The sequence below is a fragment of the Protopterus annectens genome, chromosome 7.part0, assembly GCF_019279795.1.
Source record: "Protopterus annectens isolate FY-2018-M chromosome 7.part0, PAN1.0, whole genome shotgun sequence".
Lineage (NCBI taxonomy): Eukaryota > Metazoa > Chordata > Ceratodontiformes > Protopteridae > Protopterus > Protopterus annectens.
Genome location: NC_056739.1, coordinates 1,704,076,833 through 1,704,101,112, shown reverse-complemented (window position 1 = coordinate 1,704,101,112; position 24,280 = coordinate 1,704,076,833). Strand labels below are relative to the sequence as shown.

At 42.8% G+C, this 24,280-nt stretch overlaps 1 protein-coding gene across 1 annotated transcript in view; it reads right to left on the bottom strand.

Annotated features, from left to right (window-relative positions):
* Window positions 1–24,280, bottom strand: part of LOC122807180 (actin-related protein 2) — a 421,099-nt gene that overhangs the window by 293,988 nt on the left and 102,831 nt on the right. Inside the window, exon 3 of the mRNA XM_044078220.1 lies at window positions 4,414–4,629. Coding sequence (XP_043934155.1) covers window positions 4,414–4,629 — 216 coding nt within the window. The remainder of the gene's footprint in view (window positions 1–4,413; window positions 4,630–24,280) is intronic.

Genomic DNA, 24,280 nt, shown 5'->3' with positions numbered 1-24,280 from the left:
TTCACCCTGTGTAATTTCTAGTCTACATACACTGTACCTACACATTCAATGGTGTTACACCCAGGGACTATCCCACATAAAACAATTTCTGGTCCAGGGGAACAGAAAGTGTACAAGCTGTGTACAATTCAAAATCCTAACATTCAAAATGTAGCACACCCCCCCACACACACACACACACACACTCACGCACAACACGTTCCTGAACAGCACAACTTTTTCAACCAGGCAATCTGAGAAAAAGTAATTCTTTACAAAATCTAACTTAATAAAATATTTTTTCTTAAATTGTTTTAAGCTGCAAAGTTATTTTTAAAAAAGTGCACACCATGATATAAAATAGCACACGCATGGACAGGTCTTTTTTCTGGCTCACTGATCATTTTTTTTTTAATTTCTCCAAGACTTTTGGGTTTGTAATACAATGTGGGAGTGAACTCCCTAAGTCAAAGAAAGATCAAAGCTCAAGAGATTATTATTGTTTTAATCTTTGATGTTGGCCAAAAGTACTTTTCGCAGCAAACGCAATGTGTGCAGAATGGACTCCTCCTGCAATTCATACTGTGCTACATGTAAAATCGGTAACACCATCCAAGTAAGAATTTTTTTTTTTTTTTTTTACAAGACCCATTACTCCTACTACTAATTGAGTATCCTTTCACACTGCCCTCGTTTCTGCCTGCAAATCCTGGAATTTTATGTCTTTGGAGTCACTGGGTATAGCAATGTCGATCAGTGCTACTTATGTCTTTTTCATGGACTACTATATCTGGTTTTCTTGCATCTGTTTTTTGAACTGTTGGTAATGGGTGATCCCATATGATATAAACTTCATAATTTTCTACAATGCATTGTGGCTTATGGTTCCAGTGCTTCTCAGCTACTTCAATATTATAATGTTTCCATAGTGCCCAGTGCAACAATTTTGCTACATTACTACACTTTCAGTATACAGTCTGCCATTAGTATAACACAACCACCACCAAGATGTCCGTTTCCAATTCTGTTTTACAAAACCTACATTTGTCCGTTTCTCCCACATGTTCAATGGGCTTTGGAAGCAACATGTACACAGTCCACATTCTGTTTTACAAAACCTACATTTGTCCGTTTCTCCCACATGTTCAATGGGCTTTGGAAGCAACATGTACACAGTCCACATTCTGTTTTACAAAACCTACATTTGTCCGTTTCTCCCACATGTTCAATGGGCTTTGGAAGCAACATGTACACAGTCCACTATTTTGGTTCACCAATATTAAAACCCTTTGTCTTTTGGTTTAAATTTACCTCTCCTTAACCATTCCTGTGTTCAGTCCTGAACAACATGAGGTTATTCCAAGAGTTTTCTATACTTGCAACTATATTTATGCATTTTCCACATTTCTTGCCTTCGCATCTAATCCTTCACCTTCATTTTTTTTTTTTTTTTTTTTTTTTTTTTGCTTTTTGGCACATTCAGTTGCCGGATTTTTAATCTCAGTCTGGTTTGGACTTCTATTCCTGCTTCTGCTAAACTAAGCAGGGAAGTCATCTTAGACTTACCTCTCCTCAAGTTTTGAAACTTTCACTACGTTTGAGTCTTGTGATGTCAACAGATATGTATTCAGTCCTATGACTGCAGATCTATACATGTAATGAATTTTGAGGAGGCCCACAACTCCCTTCAGAACAGGAATATATAGTCTTTGTATACATTGATTTTTGTAAATCATTTGATGAGAATAAAGCATCCTTCCTGTTTTCCTGTCCAACCGATTTAACACCTTTGGGGGCCAGTCAATTGCTCCAAAACTGCAAGTTACAACAGGACGAGCAAATTGGTTTATAGCTTGGACTTTGTTCCTGGATGTCAGTGCTGTTTTCAGTATTAATTTTAGTCTTCTAAAATATTCCTTACTATTTGTTCATATTTTATTGTTGATTCCTCATCAATTCCCAAAAATATTTGGGCAAAAGAACTTGAGCAAGAGGAAGTGTATCACATTCCCGTCCCAGGCTGATGGTTTCTTGGTGCTGCAACTTTCCTGCTTTAAAGGTTGCTTTTGCATATTTATCAAGACCAAATGACATTCCTATATCATCAGAAAAAGTTTTGACCACTTGCAGTTGTGCTTTTAGTTCCTCTTCTGATGAACTATACAGTTTTATATCATCCACAAAAAGAAGATGAGACATCTTTCACTTTGTTTTCTAGGATCCAAATTGTAGCCATGACCTAATCTGTTAAGTAAACAACTTAATGGGTTAAGGGCAAGACAAAAGAGCAGCAGTGATGGAGTCACCCTGGAATATCCTCCTCTGAATTTTTATCCCTGGAATAATAAATTTGTCCTTTATCATGGCTTAACCACAAATTGGTTTGCCAGCATTTCATGGTCGCTGTAGTGCCATCAGTGTAGGGTGTATCTTGTACATTTTTAAGCACTTTTACCCATGAATGTAGAATACTGTCAAATGCTTTTTTGTAGTCTATCCATGCCAAACGTAAGATTCTACCTCTTTTTACAGTTCCCTGTTATGACTTTAGTTAACAAATGATCCTTTGTTTTACCCTTTTGTTCTACTGACATGACAGAGTTTTCTTCTAAAGGACTATAAACTGTGTCTGCATCAATTCCAGTGTAGAGTTTATACATAATCAGAAGGCAAGTTATTGGTCAATAGTTTTTTTTTAGGACAGCTTGCAGGTTCACTCATAAGTAAGAACATTGTTTTTCCTGTTGTTAACCAGGCTGATGTCTGTTCGGGGTGCACATATAAATAGTTCATACTCATGGCTAAATCTTCATGTAAAGCTGTTAATACTTTAAGCCAGAAGTTAGGTATTGCATCTGGTTGGGGATCTTCCAATTAGGAGCTTTTCTTAACTTTGTTTCAGCCTCTTTGGCCATTGCTTCATCCTATTTCATATCCTGTACATTTGAACTTCCTATTCTTTATTTTACTTCTTCTGTCCATTTAGCATCTTTATGTTCCACAGGATCTTCATAGACATTTCTCCAAAATTCATCTTTTTTCTTTTTTTTTGGTGGTGTTTCAATTCCTTTTGCCTTGTTGCTCAATTCCCCATTAAAAAAAAAAACGACTTATTTTGAAGTAATCAATAAATTGCTTATTTTGTACTTTTCCTTTATATTTATTTGCATATCTTCTAAGTGTTTCTGCCTGTGCTGAAATTTTTAGTTTATTATTTGCGATGGTGCACAACAGATCTTGACCTGTTCTGATACTGTGCATTGCTTTTATCGCGTCTGAGTATATTTGCTGACCCCTTCCCTCTTCCCGACATTAATAGCCTTTTCCTGACTCACTGGGGATAATCACTATGAGATGGAAGCTATATGCAAAGAGGCATGCAGAGTCCAGTTTATGCCACTAAAACAAAACAAAGGATTACAGGGCAAAATCATCAAAGTAAGAATCCAGAGGAACACGACCAGCACCTTCCACGTAGCTGTCTGGCACAGTAGGCCTAGCTGCAAAGCAATGAGAGAACAGTGAAGTGGATATGAATAAGAGTGGGAGGTACCCTTAACAGTAGCTAATGTGCAGTACTAATCATCTAAACCAATTAGTCTTGTGGAAACAGACATCAGAATCCATGATCCCACACTCGGGTCTCCAACATGAGGCTTGTGGTTCTTTTAAATCACACAAGGAAACCATTGCTGAAAGAAAGCAGGTTCACAAGCTTTCACAAACTAAGGTAGTAGTTAACAGTCTACAAAAATAACCAATAATGCTCCACAGCCTTTAGATGACACACCACACTACTTTACGAAGACAATAACAATGCAACTGTCAAGTGTTTTTGTCCCTTTTATAATTTAAAGCTTCACAACAAAATAAAAAGTGGTCACTGAAGACAGCACCCCCCCCCCATCATGTGACGGGTTAATACTTCCACAAGGGCTATCAGTTAATACTTGCTCACTGAATCAAATAATTAAAATCTTAAAAAGGACGTTAAAGAAAATATTAAGCGGTTAAAAGTTAAATTTTCACTGCTTTAATAAAGAAGTGTGGTATCTTGTCTTAAGATTTACAAGCTTTGCTTATTCACACTAACAAGACGCAATGCCACGAGGACAGCACACAAGTGGTACTCCTTACAAGGCATCAAACTGAATGTGACCATGAGACATGCTTAAGAACGAAGCCAAGCTATACATAATCCACGCATTCCTGGAAATGACAGATGTTTCAGCTTCAGTGACACTAGTGTTGCACCTTTTCAGATATGGATTCCAGCACAGAATCAAACTCACAGGACAACGGAATAGTGAAAACACTTGATCTTTCAGAATATGACGATTAGGACATCACAAGAATATATTCACAATGAAAGAAAAACAGCAGTACTAAACAACAAAACGCAGCAACGTCATCACCTCCTCATTCCTCACTTACTTCTATTATCTTTTCTCTGTTTTTTGTGGGATTCATAGGGGGTTCTGTTAGCAGGATCTTGCAGTTTCTGGGATCTATGTTAAGCTTCTCTGGTCCAAATGTATAATCCCACAGGTGCTTCATGTCATCCCAGTTGCGAACAATTCCATTTTCCATGGGGTAATTTACCTCCAACATTGATCGCAGTTCACTGGCTTCATCTCCCACCATAAGATCCTGAAAAATAAAGATGAAATTCCACTATGTGAAAACTCACCATAAAACCATGTACAAACACAACAGGATCATTACTGCACGATTCACAGTATGAATGGAATATCTTTCAGAGTAAATGTCAGCCCTGGTCATATTCTTTTAGCATTCAGCTAGCTGTCCCCCAGCATAGGACTGCAACGTCTTGTCAAGGCCACAAGGCAGCTCAGGTAAAAGGGCAATGTGTAGTGGAAAAACACACAGCAAAACCATCTACATATATGTATACCAACTACACAGAATGTGCAAAACTCAACTACTTCCAACATGAAGGACAAAACGCTCTAAGTACATCTGAAAAGTAAGATCTGCCACTAAGCTGTAAAGGGCTGCCTGTCTAGTAATAACCTATGAACAAAAAGGCCCAGGTACAAGAACATGTCATGTTTTCTCAGGCTCAATTCCTGCACAGTTCCAGCAGGGCAGAAGCAAGGAAGCATACCTAGAAAGGAAGAAATGCCTTCTGCACTAATTATTGTGTAATTTGGTCATCTACCACTATGGTAGTTGGCACACAATTGAACAATGCACATCAATAAGGGTCACTGATGCATTATTCAATATACAAAAGGAAGATTACCAAGTAGTGTAACTTACATACTTCATAAAAAGTAGCTGGTCTATAGCACCCCAAAAAAACTAAAGTATCAAACTCTGTTCTACTGTTGGACGGGACATTCAAATTGTAATGCTTTGAAAATGAGTGAATATAGACTACGCGTCAACCTCATAGACAATCTTGAGAATCACATTCCTGCAAAAGGCTGCAGTGATAGCTGCTAGTCTGGTAGATTCAGCCTCCTCCTGATAATGATTTGATGTACTTATCACAACAGAAAGCAAAACAATTAGATAGTCTCCCTTCATAAAATGAGAAAATAATTCCTCATCTGTCTAATAGACTTTGTCCTTTGTGCACTGCAGAGCTAATTTCCTTTTTTTTTTTATAACAGATGGAAAACTGGAATCAAATAAACTAACACAGAGTACATTCAAGAAACATTATAGGCCTAAGAAGTGGGATCCATTCTTAAAGACATCCAATTATTTCTCTAAGCCTGCATGGTGATCCTTGCACACTAGGCCTGCAATTCAGAAATCCTTCTTTCAAATCTTAATAGTCACTAAGAGAGAAATTTTAGGTGACTGACTGGCTCCAAGTGGTGAAGAAGGTGGCTTTTCTGTTACAAAGCAATCACCACAAGTGGGAGCCACTGAAGTGTAGGTCTTAAATAGAAGTACCCTTTAGGAATTGTTTTAGCGATACAGACTTTGTAACAGAGTTCTACAACTGCCATTCAAGTCATAATGAAACTAAAAGTTATGTACTTTATTGGCCTGAAATTGTCCATTCAGACTCACCAGTTAGCTGAAACACCTGGTGTTCATAAGGGTCATTTGCATATATCCCATGTGCCTCTGATTCAAGAGGTTTGAGAGGTCACTCATTGGAAGTTCCAGCTTGGCTGGACTTTTCATTTAATTTTTACTGATTGTTTTTTCTGTGTGACCTTCTCACTCATTGTTTTAAAAAAGTTATGTACTTATGACAGATCCGTGTGGTCTAACTTTCACAGAGTTCAACATGTGGGTTGTTTGATCCAACCTCAGTGCATTGTACCAAAGTACTGGATTCAAGACTTCAGACTCCTCCCCTACCCACAATCCTCCTCTCCTACCACAATTACCTTAGATTGAGTTTACTAGATGACCTCAATGGAGATGAAATTATGTAGGAAAAAATTACAGATGGGCAAAACAGAAACCACTATATAAGCCAAGAGACAGAGGGTCAGACAGGATCCACAGAAGGTCTAGTCAAGCCCTAGAAAAGATAAGTGCCAACTTGGCAGATGAAAGGAGGGAGGGGAGTTGAACCAGAAGACAATGAGACAACATGGATCTATCACTATGGAAAGTGCTTAATTTTCGTATCCGATGTTGCCCATTTTCATCTGATTCAACATGTGGGACACATTTTCAAACTACCAGACAGGGAACTGGGTGGGCTCAAAGGAGGACATTCCTGAGTGTGGCAGAACAAAAAGATGTGTGAATCTTAGAATGCACATCTAACTTATAATGACACACAAATGCTGCTGGAGTTGCCACTGGTCTAGTAGAATAAGCCTTCAGCTTTGAATTGAGGAAATGCCTCAAACAAATGAAATGCAGTCCACTAACCATTATGATAGGGTTACTCTAGACATAGTGTGTGTCCAAGTTTTGTCTTGGAGAAGGACACAAATAACTGATCAGATTTTCTGAAACTCTCAGTATGACAGAGACGGTACATGAGTTGTCTATAGATGTCTAAAGGTACGTAGAGTATATTCTCCTTTGTTAGTAAAACTTGGAAAGAAGACTTGGCAGATCAATCTGTTGTTTTGAGTTAGATTCCGAAGCTACTTTGGGATGAATGAAGGATTTTTTTTCTAAGTGACGCACTGTTTTTGTGAAAAATAAGGAAAGCAGGTTTGCAGGACTGCACCAGCAATTCCAACACTTTTTTGCAGATGTAATGGCAACCAGGAAAATAATTTTCCCCATGACTGAAATTTCAGATTTACAGATGGTGCGAGCTCAAAGGGCTTCTGAGTTAATGACTGTAGCAGAATAGTAATATCCCAAGTTGGGATAGGGTCACGAACTGGGATCTCAATAAAGGTGCTCTGTAAGGAAAGCTTTGGTCACTTTGAGCGAAACAATGGATGTATTGTTTCACCCTGTGTGAAAATTTGAGAAGGTGGCCATTTAGACTTTAATTGGACAGTAACTTGAGCCAGTCCTAAACAGTTCTGATAGAAATTCAGAAGTTTAAGGTAAGAGTATGGGTGCTGAAAGGATCTAATCCCTTTCAGGAGGCCCAGAAAAGGTGAAATAAAAACACTAATTTGCTTTTTCAAATCTTCTTGGTCGAGTCTCTTTGAAATGCGATCACATGGATTGTTTGGAATGAAAGCTTGGCATCTCTGGCAACTGTTAAAATTGGACACACACCATGCAGTCACTTTTAGGGCTTTGAGATCAGATTCTGGTAGCCTGGACAAGTGACTGAGAAGATTCCCAAAGGGATCTTGAACCCATGGTGGGTGCACCAAATGAGGCCAAAGAAAGGGGAACCATACCTGTCCAAGGCCAAAAGGGTACAATGAGGATTACACTGTGCTTGCACTGTATAGCTTTTTAAATGAACTTGGGTAATGAGGGTAATTGGCAGAATGGTATAAAGGAGACCAGGGGCAAAATATGAACTACAGCATCGCTCAGCAACTGTCACTGTGGAGGGATAAGGGTGAAATAACTGCTGCATTTGTTACTGAGGTACAAAGCAGACAGGTTGCAGTGAGGTTAGCTCCAGTGGCTGAAAATCTCCATTGCCACTGTTCTGTTGCGAGACCACTCAAGAGGGAATAGAACAGTTCTGCTCAATTTGTCCACCAGAATGTCATCCCAGGTATGTACACCACTAAAAGAAAGCAGTTTGAGGACATCAACCATTGCCACACTCTCATGGCTTCTCTTCAGAGAGGGCAGGAACGCATTCCATCTTATCTGCGGATATACCAAACCGCAGACATGTTTTCAGAGTGAACGGCTATCACATCCTTGGGTAGGAGGCCGTGAAATACCTGCCTGCAACAACAGGACTGCCCTGAACTTAAAGACATTTATGTGAAGTTTGGCTTCTAGCAATGACCATATCCCTTGAATGGTCTTCCCTTCAAAATGCACCCAAGAAGGAAGTGTCCAGGGTTACTTTGGCTTTGGGAGTAGGAGGAGGGCAGAAGGATTTGCCCTTAAAAACTGATGGATAAAATCCACCAATGACTTATCTCTGCAGACCACAGTAAGACCAATCCTGTTCTGAAGAGGATGTAGCTTTGTGACCATTGCACAGTTAGGTGCCCACTGTAGAATATTCATGTGGTATCTGGCCAGAGGAAGAGGAAGAAATTACCCAATAGTCGCAGAATGAACCGTGCTTGGGGCTGAAGATGTTTTATCACTTGGACAGCTACAGATCTTAATGATTCTAGTCATGTCAGTGAAGTTTTGCTATCTGATGTGCTGCGTCTATGTGGTAGCCTATGAATTCTATGGTCTGAGATGGGGATAGCTTGCTTTTATTGAAGTTTATTGAAATACCCAAGTGAGTTGCTAGATATAGAAGGATCGACTGATACCAAAGTAGTAGATCCCTGGAAGAAGCAGAACTGTCTAACTAAGGGAAGACCTGGACACCCTTGTTGCCTAAGGTAAGCTGTAATGGCTGCCATTATCTTGGTAAACACCCGGGGGGCTGTAGTGGGACCAAATGGCAGCGTTCTGAACTGACCGTGATTAGCTTCCAGCCAGAAAAGGAGAAATCTGCTGGACTGCAGCCGATCTTGACAGGATAGTAGGTATCATGAAGATCATTCCAGCATATCCAATAGTCCTTCCACAGAAGAGACTGAACTGATTGTACTGTGACCATCCGGAACTTTGTTTTACAAATCGATTTAGATTGCTGAAATCCAATATTGGTCTGAGGTCCCCTGTCTTTTTTGGGACTAAAAAGAACCTTGAATAGACTCCAGATTACCAGCTGGTCTTGAGGAACCAGTTGAATAACTTTTTTTCCCAACAAGCTTGAAACTTCTGTTGCTGCAGATTCCAACTGAGAGTATTGGGAATCTTTTGCTTTTGTCTTTGGGTATTCTAAAAAGGGTATTGCATAACCTCTGGTAATGATCCTTACCACCCAATAATCTGGTAATGATCCTTACCACCCTATAATCTGGTAATGATCCTTACCACCCAATAATCTGGTAATGATCCTTACCACCCAATAATCTGGTAATGATCCTTACCACCCAATAATCTGGTAATGATCCTTACCACCCAATAATCTGGTAATGATCCTTACCACCCAATATTCTGGTAATGATCCTTACCACCCAATAATCAGAAGTTATATTTTGCCAAGCTAGAGAGAGTGTATAAGGAGAAGCATCCCCAGACTGCTTCCACAGTGCAGCAGTCAGGCAAGCGTTCAGGGATGCCGATAAATTTTCTCTGTGAAAGGTCCATGGAAAAACTTGGTTTTGAGGACCACCTCCACCCAGTGGGCAATGTCCCAGCGAACTGCTTCTGCCTCTGGGAGGCCTGTCCCCAGGAGTGTTCTGGTGAAAACTTTATGGATTTCTTGGAGGAGGGAGAAAAATGTGGTCAGAGTCCTGGAAAAGGATCTTTGAGGAAATGAAAAACACATTCCTATGACAGTAAAGATCTTGCCGTACTGTTCATTCCTGCTGAGAGAGTTTCCTTTACTTTTTGCCCGAATAAGGTGAAGCCATCACAGAGACATTTATGAAGGATGTCTTAAAACTTTCAGCAAAATCGCAGAGTCGCATCTAGGCATGACGCTGCATGGCAATACCTGTGCCAGCTGCTGCATTAGATAGCAGTCTCATGGCCACATTCAAGGAAAACTGTAGGGTAGACAAGTGGGTATCCACTGTTTTCTGGATATTCAAAATAAGGGAATTTAAAAACTCCTTTATCAAATCCTACTGGAATTGCGTCAGGTGTGCCAGATAGTTCAGCACTCGAGTGCAAATGTCAGTGAAGTGTGCATTCATTTCCCCAGTCTGTCCAACGCCCTGAACACAAACGTTTTGTGGACAATTCCTGTTTTGTGGCTGCTGCTACCACCATGTAATCTAAAGGGGGACCCTTGGCTCAAAGTTTTCTGTCTTCGAGGACAAATGAAAACTTTTTTTTGGGGGGGGGGGGGCTCTGCTACATCAGATTCCTTTTAAGCCTTCTAGGAGATTATGTCAACTAAGGCATCAGGAGGTGGGACCACCCAGGACATTAAAGGACTGGACTCAAAAGCTTCAAGAAACACCAACGCATCAGAAGGAGATTCAGTGAACCAACCCCCCCCCCTTTCATCAGTTCTAGGATGCCTTCAAAGGAGATGTCTGAGGGAAGGGGAACTTGAGGACCCTTCTCCCTCATCTAAGTCAGTGTCTTCAGTGACTGACTCCACTTACAAGGGGATGTGCCTTAGGACTTCTGAAGGAGACACTTCGGAATCAGATGAGAGACTCAAATGTTGAGTAGCCTCGAAGTTAACTGGATTCCATCTGTCCCGGTCGTCCAAGACGAGAGGAAGAAGAAAAGGTTTCAGTGGGAATGAAGACAGATCCGAACTCTGAGCGTGCACTAGTCTTCTTGAACCAACCAAGGCTATCTCTACAGGCTTGAAAGCCAACTCAGCCAATGGAGCACAGGACGAATCACCAACAGCAGAAATGGTAGTCTTCTCAACTTCAATGGTGGATGGCTCTGAGAAGAACCGAGCTATCCAGGGCAGAAAATCTCAGAGTCAATTCCACCATCGGTGCCCTGACTTAGGGAATCTACTCAACTCAAGTGCATCACTGTTGAAAAGTAAGGGAATAAGTCAAAGCCAAAGTTTCCTGGGTATTTGCTCCAAACCCAGTACAGCGAGAAAGTTAGACCCTATATGTTCTAATGTCAGGTGGCACGATGCCAGGTTAATCCTATGGGCTTGGCTTGTAAAGCCTCCAGGGCCATTAGCCTAGTACACACCTATGAACCTATATGCAGAAGCCTCAAAAGTGGAGTCAGCATCAGAAGTATTATGGCCAGAGTTGAAGGGTCTAATCCTAGTCCTTTCTTCACACATGGAGCCAGGAGAACTCCCAGCTGAATCTGGGTCCTCATTCTTTATTATTTGGTCAATTTCTACTTCTGCAAGTCTTCTAGTAGACCGACCAGATATTGAAGCTGAAGCTATAAAAGTAGGGCTCGAGGGGATCTCTTGAACCATGGGAGAGTGGAGAGTGGCCTAATTAGCCCTGGAGAAAAAGAAGTTTTTAGGGATGGACAACAGACCCTTGAAGCAGTAGGCGTGAACTGCCTCAAAATCTTAGGTGCCAATGCAACAGCCTTGGATCCAGACATCTTTTCTTTGGTTTGTACAAGCATTCTTCCTGTATTTTTTTCTGGCTGTTTGTCCATAGGCCAAAGGAAAGAAAGAGAGTGAGACAAAGAGACAGCAACCTTTTTTTCTCATTTTCCTTTTTTCTAATCGGAGAAGGAGAGGAAGATGGTGACTTTGGATCCGAAGATATCTTGAACCCTGTCTGAGGGGCGAGGCCTTTCAGTACAAGTTTCTCTTTCTTTCCTTGGAGGGCCCCAGTGCCAAAAGAAGCATAAACAGAACAGGAGTCTGCAAAAGCGGGAAGGCCCCAAACAATACAAGCACTGCAAAGGTGGGTCTTGACATGCCATTTTATGTCCATGGCAGGAACACTTTTTGAAGCCTGTAGACTTTTTTGACATTAGGAAAAAAAATGTATTATCTATCTTAGCACTAAGTACAATGCTTAACAATATCTATTACATACACACCTAACAACCTACAGACTGAATTCTAAAAGCTAAGAATATTGCACACAGCAAATCTACTAAGAAATTCACACTAAATCTATAAGCTACTCTTTCAATATATAGATATGCATATATTACATAAATCAGAAAATCTACTGCGGTGGTGGTGCTGCGGAAGTGTTGTTGCCTCACAGTAAGACGTTATCCCGTTCGATTCTCAGCTAGAACGTCTTCCCAGCTAGAACGTCTTCTCTGTGGAGACATGCGTGAATGGGCGTACCTTCGTTGAAGGTTGTGCATCAGGGCTGGCAACCCGGTACGTAAAAATCTACTGCCAATCATTAGCGGACCGGAGTTCCACTGTGGCAACCCCTAACCGGGAAAAGCCGAAAGACCCAACAACATAAATCAGAAAATCTACAATTATTAATTCTCACAATCATAAAATATCTTTTTAAGAGTGGACCATAAGTTTCACTTATCGTGAAAACAGGATGGAGCTCTCGGTCAACATGTTTGGTCAGGCAGGCGGCAAATGAGATTTGAAGTAATTCAGGAAGGTGAGGGGAATTGTGGGTAGGAGAGGAGTCGGAGCTCTCTGATCCAATACTTTAGTATAGGGCATCGAGGTCAGATCAGACCAAATCAGACAACCCATATATTGAATCAGATGAAAACGGACAACATTGAATCACTGGTTGCCTTGACCTAAACAGAATTACATTTGTGTCTTCACTTTTTACTTTTATAAGATCTTTCAGTATCAGAAAATTTGGAAAAGTAGCAGAGAGCCTGAATACACGGAACTGAAAAGGTGTATGGTGTGGTACCCTCAAGCAAAAAATTGGAAGCAGACTCTGCAGTTGTAAAGAAAAGGGTTTTCTCTCTCTCTCTCTCTGAACAGTGCACATCTTTACAATGTCTAGGAACACAGCCATACTTGGAGGTCATCTAAGACAGTTTGCCTAGTGTATGCTGTTCAAATCTGCGACTAAGCTGATCCAGTTTTATTAACTTCACATATCTTCATTCGAAAGGGGGGGGGGGGGGGTTGACAGAACACTTAAAATGGTGTTTTGTGAAGTAAGTGGTGGCATCAAAAGGCACAGCCTGTGAAGGGAAGGGAATCTGAAGACGAAGAACTGTCATCATTACTGTCTGTACCATAACCTAAAGAATGCCGCACCTTGTCAAAACATGAAAGGTCATGATCTTCACTTATAGTTTCTAATAGAGAGGATACAAAAGTTCTCCAATTTTTGCTTTTCAGTAGCCTTCTTAGAAGGAGCATGTTTTGATTTTGACAGGTACTCCTGCTGTGTTATTAATTTATAATCTATTAAAAAGATGCCTGCAACACCCACTTGGATAGGCATCCACTCCCTAAAAGAAACCTGTTTTTCTTCAGGAATCTGATCAACTATCAGCCAAATACCATGGCATCCTGACAAAATCAGATAGAGGTTTAAAAGAGAAAATAGGCAGTCTCTCAAAACAAAACGTACAGTTGTGTACACTTACCATAAATGTAGATGTTCGAGTGTACTCACTGTTGCAATCATTACATTTGGGTAATCTGCTGGCAGGTTGCCCTCAGTCGGCCTGATTAACAAAGTCTTGGGTCCTGCGTCGGTTGCTGTCCCTTCTTCCATGATGTCAGGTCGACAGGGGTATAAAAACATGCAGCCGACACCATTACATCAGTTTTTCTTGCCCCAGATGTCAGGTGCCCTCCAAGTAGGGAGCAAAATGTATAAATTTAAAACACAAAAAATATACCTCCAAACAAAAGCAAATACACCAAAAAGGCTTTTAAGAATAATAAAAGGAGGAGAGGTATAGCAAGAGAAAAACAGGGGGCTGGAGGGTGGGTAACCAGGACTGCAACAGTGAATGCACTTGAACGTCTACATTTATGGTAAGTGTACACAAATGTATTATGTTCTTCGTGTTTCACTGTTGCAGTCATTACGTTTGGGTAGAATCCCAAAGCTATGGTTGGGAGGATGGATTAATACAGCATTAGGAGCAGCTATAAGGCCCTGCAGGACAGCAGTAGCAAAGCCAGCTCTGGATTTAGAGAAGAGAGGTAAATGGTAATGTTTGGTAAACGTATGGACTGAGCTCCAGGTAGTAGCTTCTAGAATGTCTCTGGTAGGAACCCCTCTGAGAAAGGCTGCAGGAGTAGATGCAGCCCTGGTGGAATGAGATCTGATCCTCTTGGGGACTGGTTTACCATGATGCATACAGCAGAAACGAATACAATGCCTTATCCATTTTGAAATAGTCTGCTTTGAAATAGCCTTTCCCTCTGCCCCTGCAGCAAATGCCACCAGCAATTGTTCGGATTTTCTTAGAGATTTTGTCCTGTTTAAGTAGAATCTAAGTTGTCTGTGTACATCCAATGAATGCAGAATCCGCTCACCCTTGTTCTGTGGATTTGGGAGGAAAGTTGGCAGATGAATGGTCTGATTAAGAGCCACACTGGATACCACCTTAGGCATGAAGGATGGATTGGTCCTGAGAGCCACCCTGTCCGGGTAAAAAATAATGAAAGGCTCCACTGCCATAAGAGCCAGTAGTTCTGAAATCCTTCTAGCTGAAGTGACTGCTAAAAGAAAAGCGGTTTTCCAAGAGAGAAATTTTATGTCCGCAGTAGCAGCTGGCTCAAAAGGAAGTAAGGTGAATTTTTCCAAAACAAAATTGAGGTCCCATGCAGGAGTTGGTGCTCTCCTGGGAGGTCTTAAATTTTTGGCCCCTTTGAAGTACTGCTTTAGCAGAGGATGAGAAAAGAGGGGAGGCTCTGTGTTGTAATAAGCTGAAATGGCAGAGGCATGGATTTTTATGGAAGAAAAAGATAGGCCCTTTTGAAGCATCTCTGTTAAGTATTGCAGAATCTGAGGAATATTGGGCATTGCTATGCTTATTCCTTGTGCTTGGTTCCAGGCACAAAATCTTTTCCATTTGCCAGCATAAGATTTTCTAGTACTAGGCCTTCTAGCTTCCAAAATGACACCCATCACAGGTTTGCCGAGAGACGTAACTGGTGAAATTAGTTGATTAGCCATGCTGCAAGGTTCAAAGTTTGGAGCAGAGTGTGCAGAATTTGATAGTTCGGCTGGGACAGTAGGTAAGGTGTCTGAGGCAGGTACCACGGAGGAAGGTGCGACATTGCGCAGGAGGAGGTACCAGTGTTGACGAGGCCAGTCTGGAGCAATCAGAATCATTTTTGGTTTTTCCTGACTTTTAGTAAGACCTTGGAGAGCACAGGCAGAGGGGGGAAAGGCATAGACTGACAGGTTTTTCCTGTTGAAGAATAGAGCATCCACTTTCCAAGCTTTTTTGTGATGAATTCTTGTGCAGAATTTGTCCAACTGATAGATCTTTTTGCCTCACCCCAAAACTATGTCTGGGCTCCCCCATTTGCGTGTCAACATGCTGAAGATATGTGGATCCAGTTTCCATTTGTGTGGGTCCATAAGATTTCTGCTTAGTTCGTCTGCCAGAGTATTTTGCTTTCCTGGCAGGAATTGAACTTGTAGATGTATTTGATAAGTCAAGGCAGTGTCCCACAATGCCATGGCTAGTCTGCAAGGGGGGTAGGAGTGTGTACCCCCCTGCTTATGTATCACATGACTGTGGTGTTGTCTGTCTATCAGTAGTTGTCCTGGACAAAGATAGTCCTTGAAGGCTATCAGAGCATTCTGTACAGCTAGCATCTCTTTCCGAATGATATGTAGGTGCATTTGATTTGGGCTCCATTGGCCCTGAATGCATTTCCCTGCCGGTCCCCCCAAGCATAGTCTGATGCGTCCGTAGTCAGGGTTTGGGCGGCAAGGGGTGGAATGAATGACGGTCCCTCGTTTTGGTGGCAGGCCTCTGCCCACCATAGGAACTCTAGTTGCAGGCAAGGAATGATAGGAATCATTGTTTCCAGGTTGTGACAATGTTGACTCCATAAGCTTTTTAGGTACCATTGAAGTTTCTTCATATGCAGTCTTGCATATGGAATTAGAAGAATGCAGACGGCCATGAACCCCAAGGCCTGCAAAATTTGTCTTGCAGAGAGCGACCTGTTTGAAGTAAGTCATAAATTGAATTTGTTTTTCTGGCGTAAGGTAAATCATCTGGGCAGTTGTATTCAAGCTTGCACCCAGGAACGTAATTATTTGAGGGGGTACCAGCTGTGATTTCTTTTATGGTGTACCCTAGACAAGTTAGAAGCCTTTTTACAAACGTCAGATGTTTTAGAAGAGCGTCCTTGTTTTCTGCCTGAATTAGACAATTGTCCAGGTATGGGTAAATTTGAATATTTCTTTACCTGCAAAAAGCAATTACTGGTGCCAGGCACTTTGTGAAGACCCTGGGTGCAGTAGATAAGCCAAAGGGCAGTGCAGAGAAAGTACAGTTTTGTACCTACCATAAATGTAGATGTTCGAGTGCTCATACAGCTGCAGTCATTACAGATGGGGTTATCCTGCCGTCAAGCGGGTCCTCGGTCGGCCGAATTCCAAAGTCTAGGTCCGGCGTCGGTTGTCGCCGCTTCTTCCCTGACGTCAGTGCGGCAGGGGTATAAAAGAGGCAGCCGATGCCATCTTCTTCAGTTTTTCTTGCCCCAGATGTCAGGTGTCCCCAGAAGGTAGGCAAAACATAAATTTATGTAATCATGCAATATAGAATAATCAAAAAACAGTAGTTGCAAGCAAATACACCATAAAAGAATACCCCAAATAGGTTGTATGAGAAGGTGTTTGTCATAAGGCCTGTCCTAAGAGGGGACGGAGGGGGGGCAACCTGGACTGCAGCTGTATGAGCACTCTAACATCTACATTTATGGTAGGTACAAAACTGTACTATGTTCATCGTGCATACAGCTGCATTCATTACAGATGGGAAGAATCCCAAAGCCAAGTAGGGGTGGCAGGCACTAAGTGGAACTAGTTGGAGCAAGGATGCCCTGCAAGACTGCTGTGGCAAATCCCGCTCTAGATTTAGAGTATAGGGGAAGGTGATAGTGCTTAGAGAAAGTATGTTCATCGTGCATACAGCTGCAGTCATTACAGATGGGAAGAATCCCAAAGCCAAGTAGGGGTGGCAGGCACTAAGTGGAACTAGGAGGAGCAAGGATGCCCTGCAAGACTGCTGTGGCAAATCCCGCTCCAGATTTAGAGTATAGGGGAAGGTGATAGTGCTTGGAGAAAGTGTGCACTGAACTCCAAGTGGCTGCTTCCAAAATGTCCTTGGTAGGAACCCCCCTGAGGAAAGCTGCAGAGGTAGCTGTGGCCCTGGTGGAGTGGGATCTGATGCTTGTAGGCACAATTTTTCCATGAAATGAGTAACAAAAGCATATGCAGTGGGCTATCCATTTTGAGATTGTCTGTTTGGAAATGGCCTTTCCTTGAGCACCTGTAGCATAGGACACAGAGTTGCTCGGATTTCCTGAATGGCTTTGTCCTGTCCAAATAATAACGAAGTTGTTTGTGAATGTCCAAGGAATGTAGTAGTCTTTCCCCTTTGTTTTGTGGATTAGGATAAAAGGTAGGTAAAGTGGATAGTCTGATTCAAAGCTACACTGGATACTACCTTTGGCATAAAGGTAGGGTTGGTTCATAAGGAAACTCTGTCCTGATGGAAAATGATGAAAGGTTGCACAGCCATGAGGGCCTGTAGCTCCGAAACCCTGCGTGCTGAGGTGATAGCCAGAAGGAAGGCTGTTTTCCATGACAAGTATTGTAGCTCTGTTGAAGAAGCTGGCTCGAAGGGAGGAAGAGTCAGCTTTTCCAATACGAAGTTGAGGTCCCAAGCAGGAACTGGTGGTTTCCTTGGGGGGGGGGGGTTATATTCTTTGCCCCTCTGAGCAGCTGTCTTAAGAGAGGATGAGAGAATAAAGGAGGATCTGTGTTGTATTGTGCAGAAATGGCTGAAGCGTGGATTTTGATGGAGGAGAAGGAAAGTCCACTGTTTAACAGCTCAGCTAGGTACTGTAAAATTTGAGGTAAATTTATTACCCAAGGATTCTGGCCCTTTTCTTGATTCCAGGCACAAAATTGTTTCCATTTGGCGGAGTAGGCTTTTCTAGTAGAAGGTCTTCTAGCCTCCAAAATGACATCCTGCACCTCCTTGGAGAGGAGGGTCTGTTGGGAAATCAAGGAATTCTCCATGCAGCTAGATTTAGGGTTTTGAGCTGGCTGTAAAGGGTTTTGTAGTTGTGCTGGGACAACAGAAGAGGGACTAGAGGTAGGATCCATGGTGGGGAATGTGTCAGGCTCTTCAGGAGCAGATACCAGTGTTGTCTTGGCCAGTCTGGAGCAATGAGAATCATTTTCAGCCTCTCTGCTCTGGCTTTTAATAGAACTTTGGGCAGCACTGAAAGAGGCGGAAAGGCATAGACTGTCAACATTGTCCAATTGAAAGAAAGTGCGTCCACTTTCCAGGCCTGTGGATGATAGGTCCTTGAACAAAATTCAACTGGTAATTTCTGTGGGTAGCAAAGAGATCTATGTCTGGCTGTCCCCATGCCCGAGTTATCTTTGTGAAAACTTGAGGATGCAACTTCCATTCGTGTGGATCTGTCATATTTCTGCTTAGGCTGTCTGCCAGTGTGTTTTCCTTCCCTGGCAGGAATTGTGCCTGTAGTTGAATTTGCAATTCCAGTGCTGTGTTCCATAGGGTCATGGCGTGCCTGCACAGGGGGTATGAATGAGTTCCCCCCTGTTTATGTACCACATCACTGTGGTGTTGTCTGTCCTTATCAAAAGCTGGCCTGGATGCAGTAGGTCTTTGAAGGTCATAATAGCATTTTGCACGGCTAACATTTCCTTTTGGTTGAGGTGTAGGTGCTTCTCTTTTTGGGACCATTTTCCCTGAATGCACTGATCTGTCATGTGTGCCCCCCAGGTGTAGTCTGAGGCGTCTGTTGTGATGATTTGAGTTGCTTGAGGTACACAGAAAGGGAGACCTATGTTTCTTTGGCATGCTTGAGCCCACCACAGAAATTCCTTTTGAAGGCATGGAATGAGTGGTATAATTGTTTCCAAGCTGTGGCCGAGTTGAGACCATAAGTTTTTTAGGTACCATTGAAGTTTCCTCATATGCAGCTTTGCACATGGGATTAGTAGGATGCAAGATGCCATGAATCCCAGAGCCTGCAGGACTTTCCTTGCAGTCAGCCTGGTGAAGGTTGCCACTTTGCTGAAGTATTGAGACAGTTGCCCTTGTTTTTCTGGTGTGAGGTAGGCCATCTGGGTGGTTGTATTCAAGGTGGCACCCAGGAAAATTATTTGTTGAGGGGGTATTAGTTTTGATTTCTTTTTGTTGACTGTGTATCCCAGAAAGTTCAACACTTTTATTACTAACACCAGGTGTTTCAGAAGTATGTCCTTGCTGTCCACTTGGATCAGGCAGTCGTCCAGATATGGGTAGATTTGTATTCCTTGTAGTCTGCAGAAGGCGATTACTGATGCCAGGCATTTCGTAAACACTCTGGGCGCAGTAGATAAGCCAAAGGGCAATGCAGAGAATTGATAATGGGTTGAACCTGCAAGAAATCTGAGGTATCTTCTGCAATCTTGTCTGATAGGGACATGCAGGTATGCCTCCTTGAGGTCCAATGTTACCAACCAAGACTCCTTGCCCAACATGGGAAGAAGCTGCTGTAATGTGAGCATCTTGAATTTTGGTACCTGTAAATATGTGTTTAGGATGGATAGGTCTAAGATAGGTCTCCAATCTTTGTCTTTCCTTGGTACCAGGAATAGTCTGGAATAAAAACCCTTGACCTTGTTACTTTGCAGGTACCTCTTGAATCGCTTTCATGTCCATGAGAGCTGAAATTTGTTTTTGTGCCTCTGCCCTTTGATTTTGTGGCAGGTTTGGCATGCCTCTCATTTTTGGAAGGGTGTGAAAGTAGAACCTGTAGCCTCTGTCTATAATGTCCAGAATCCATTTGTCTTTTGTAACAATATGCCAATTTGAGAATAATGCCAGTTTTCCGCCCAAAGGTGCTGCCATTAAAGCTTTGCTTGGCAGGTAAAGGGGGAAGTCATTGTGTCTGTTTTCTAAATGACTGTGATCTATCTTCTCCACCTCTTGGGGTTGGTGCTTGCCACTGTCTGGCTCTGAAAGATCCTTGAGGTTGCCCTCTACCCCTTGGGTATCTGCATCTGCCCCTTTGAGGTCTGTCCGTGGCTGGAAAGGACCAATTTTTTGAAGGCCAATTTCTGCTGAAACGTGGAGGTTGTACCTGCAGGAAATCTTTCACTGTTTGCATTGATTTCGCTTTTTCCTCCATTTTCTTTAGTACCTACTCAGCTTTAACACCAAACAATACATCTTTTTGAAGAGGTGCATCTAATAATTTAGCTTTGACATGATCTGGTAAGGCTTGCTCTGAGCCAAGCATGCCTAACGTATAACAGACCACGTAACAGCAGCTCTACATGAGGCCTCTAAAGCATCAAAACCACACTGCAAGGTATGTTTACCCACTTGCTCTGCACCATGCAACAAATCCTGCAACTCTTTTAAATCTGGTTGTTCTGGTTGTGTCATTTTGCTTTTCAACTGAGATAACAAAAACTGTTGATACTTTAACATATGGAATTGACAGTTTAATGCCCTCATGGTTAAAGTGGCCGAGGTGTACACCTTTTTCCCCCACCTTTCTAAAGCTCTGGAATCTCTCTCTGAAGGTTCATAGGTTCATACTAGGCTATCTGCCCTAGGGCATTTATAAGCCTAGCCAGAGTGTGTTTGGCTTTCGCCACCCATTTTAAAATTAATTTTGCTATGCCTTTTTTTGAGGTTAGTATACTGTGCCTCTGTCTAACAGTGACACAGAAGTGATAGCCGGGGCCTACGATCTCCCATCCACTCATCAAGATTCCTCTTGAAGAGAGTCAATGTGGGACTCTGCCTAACCTGGACTGGGATTTTATTCCAGAGTGAAGGGAGCCTCTGGGTTATGAATCTGTCCCTCCAGCATGTCCTATTTATTTCAGTGCTGAGGTTCAAGTCTCTCGAGCGCGTAGCTCGATGGGATTTGGATTTTTTGAGGTGCAGCATGTCCATTAATTCCCGGTTGGACATGGCTTTATACGTCAGGCACAGATCGCCTCTGAGCAGGCGGTATGCCACTGAGTAGAGCTGGAGTTTCTTTAACCGGCAGCATATGGCATCTGTTTGAGCCCTTTGATCCTCTTGGTGAGGTACTTTTGGGGTCTTTCCAGTTGCTGCAGGTGTCTGGTAAGGTACATCCCAAAAGGGGCACTGTACTCAATTATGGGCCTGATGAGGGATGAGTAAAGAGGTACGATGACCTCCCCTGATCTAGATGGGAATCCCTTCATGATTAGGTGGGCTATATAAAATGTTTTTCTAACCACTTTGGCCACGTGGTTGTCAAATGAGAGATTGCTATCAACTTGGGTCCCCAGGTCCCTAATGACTTCTTCTGTACTTAATGGATTACCATCTATGTGGTAATTTGTGGGCACTTTGTTTTTGCCAAAGGGGATGACTATACACTTTTTGGCGTTTAGCTTGAGGCCATGGCTCTGGCACCAGTTGTCTGTTTCTATGAGGCCCATTTGGAGGATGCTTGTGTCGGCTGGAGAGTTGATTACGGCGCCCAGTTTGCAGTCATCTGCGAACTTGGTCAGGTAATGGGTTTTTAGCAGTAGAGGCCTTAATTCCCTTGGGACCCTGTGAAATAGTTTCTGGGTCAGCAGTATGGCTTTTGTATAGGAACTGGTATAAATCAGGAACCCGGTAATACCAGTCTGGTTTTACATGAGCTGGAGGCAAAGAATCTGGATTAAGGCTGGCTTCTGTGTACACATCATCCAATATATCTAAAACAGGAGGGATAGCCAGGGGCCTATGCTGGGGGAGCAAAAGAAAATCCCTGAGCCTTTTCTTGGACTCTGAGTAATCTTGGCCTTCCCAGTGAAAGTGTTCCCTCAATGTATGTAGGGTTTCCCCAAAAGAGGAGTCCTCAGGGGGGGAGACCGAGGGAATAGACTCCTCTGCATCAGAGTCTTCGAAAGGAGAATAGGCATAATCCTGGTCCTCAGAATGTTCTGAGGTAATAGAGGCTTGATCTGAGGAAGAGTGGTCTTCCTCCAATCTGGGCCTTTTGTCAGAGGGGGATTGAGAACCCCTGATAAGAGTAATCAAATCCTCAGCCATTTTGAGCATCTGTTTTTAGGCATGGAGGGGGTCTGAGGTCCCTGTTTTTTGGTTTTCATGGCTGCTTTAGATTTAGTGAAAGCTTTAATAGAGAAGGAGGAAGGCCTGAAGACACCTTGAGAAATGGCAGGCCTGTCTAAACTCTGAGTTTCCCCGCCAAGAGTAGCGTCGGTATCTGTAGTAGGAATGGGGACCGGGGAGCCTGCGACCTCGGGTACTGAAGACACCGGTAATGTTGAGTCATCGGTACTCAGGGGCTGCGTAGGCACCTCGCTGAGAACTGATTAGTCGGCCTTAGCGTGGTGTCAGTAGTCGGTGCGGACCTCATTTGTCAGTCCTTATCTTTGCGTCTTTTACTCAAAACTGGAGTCGACAACATAATATAATTACATTTTTTACCAAAATAGTGAAGGGCAAACTCCGCCCGGCGCTTAATAGTGCGCTTGTTGAATCTAGCACAAAAACGGCAGGCCGAGACGTCGTGGTCTGGGCCTAAGCAAGGTATACAGAAAGAGTGGAAATCCTTACGCGGTATTTGCTTCCCACATGAAATGCAATTAACTTTGTCTGACATCGGTCTGAGGCAAGAAAAATTTCCCCAATGGGGTACTTAGCTTTCAAGAAGACTTCGGCTGAAATATTTTTGTAAATCTCAGGAGCTGGCCGACCGGCACTTGCGAACTGCTTCTGCTTCGGGCACCGCGCGGCAAGAAAGACTGAAGAAGATGGCGTCGGCTGCCTCTTTTATACCCCTGCCGCACTGACGTCAGGGAACCAACGCCGGACCTAGACTAATTCGGCCGACCGAGGACCCGCCTGACGGCAGGATAACCCCATCTGTAATGACTGCAGCTGTATGCACGATGAACATCTGGTAATGCAAATAGCCTGCTCTGAAGCGGAGGTATCTTCTGTAAGATTCCCTGATTGGGATATGCAGGTATGCCTCTTACGTCTAGAGTTACCAACCAGGCATCCTTGCCTAGCATAGGTAGTAACTGTTGAAGAATCAGCATCTTGAACTTTGGAATGTCCAGAAATGTATTTAGAATGGACAAGTCCAGAATTGGACGCCATGATTTGTCTTTTCTGGGTACCAGGAAAAGCCTTGAATAAAAACCTTGTCCCTTTTCCTTTTCTGATACTGGTTGAACAGCCCCCATATTCATGAGGGACATAACTTGTTTCTGGGCCTCTGCCCACTGATTTGGAGGCAGATCTGGCCATCCGTTTGGGATTGGCAACATGTGGAAATGAAATCTGTATCCCTGGGATACTATATTTAAAACCCATTTGTCCTGGGTAATCAAGTTGCCAGTTTCGTGCATGAAGTGCCAGTTTCCCCCCAAAGGGACAGCCAAAAGATAAGTGCTTGGTGATTGCAGTGGAAAGTCATTGAGACTGTTTACCATAGGAAGGTGCCTTGTTGCTTCCAGATTTGGAGGTGGAGGCACCCCGTTGCTTTGTTCTAAAAGTCCCTTCTGACTGAAACCTGGAGCCTTTGCAATGCCTGGGTTTGACCTGAGTGGCTCTAGTGGGTACTGGAAAGGACCAGTTCTTAGTAGGCCAGTGCCTGCTAAACCTGGGTGGCTGCACTTGTAAGAAATCTTTCACAGTTTGCATAGATTTAGCTTTATCCTCCATCTTTTTCAAAACTTCTTCAGCCTTGTTGCCAAATAGTCTGTCCTGACGTAAAGGAGCATCCAACAATTCTGCTTTAACATGGTCAGGCAGACTTTGCTCCTTGAGCCAAGTATGCCTTCTTATCACAGATCCAGTTACAGCAGCCCTGGAAGAGGCCTCCAAAGAATCAAAACCACATTGCAAAGTATGTTTTCCAACTTGTTCAGCTGAATGTAATAAATCCTGCAACTATATTTTCCACACAATCAGAAATCATCATCATTTTCTGTTTAAGCAAAACCATGACATGCTGTTGATATTTAAACATATGAAATTGACAGTTTAAAGCCCTGATTGCCAAGGTTGCAGACGTGCAAACCTTCTTACCCCATCT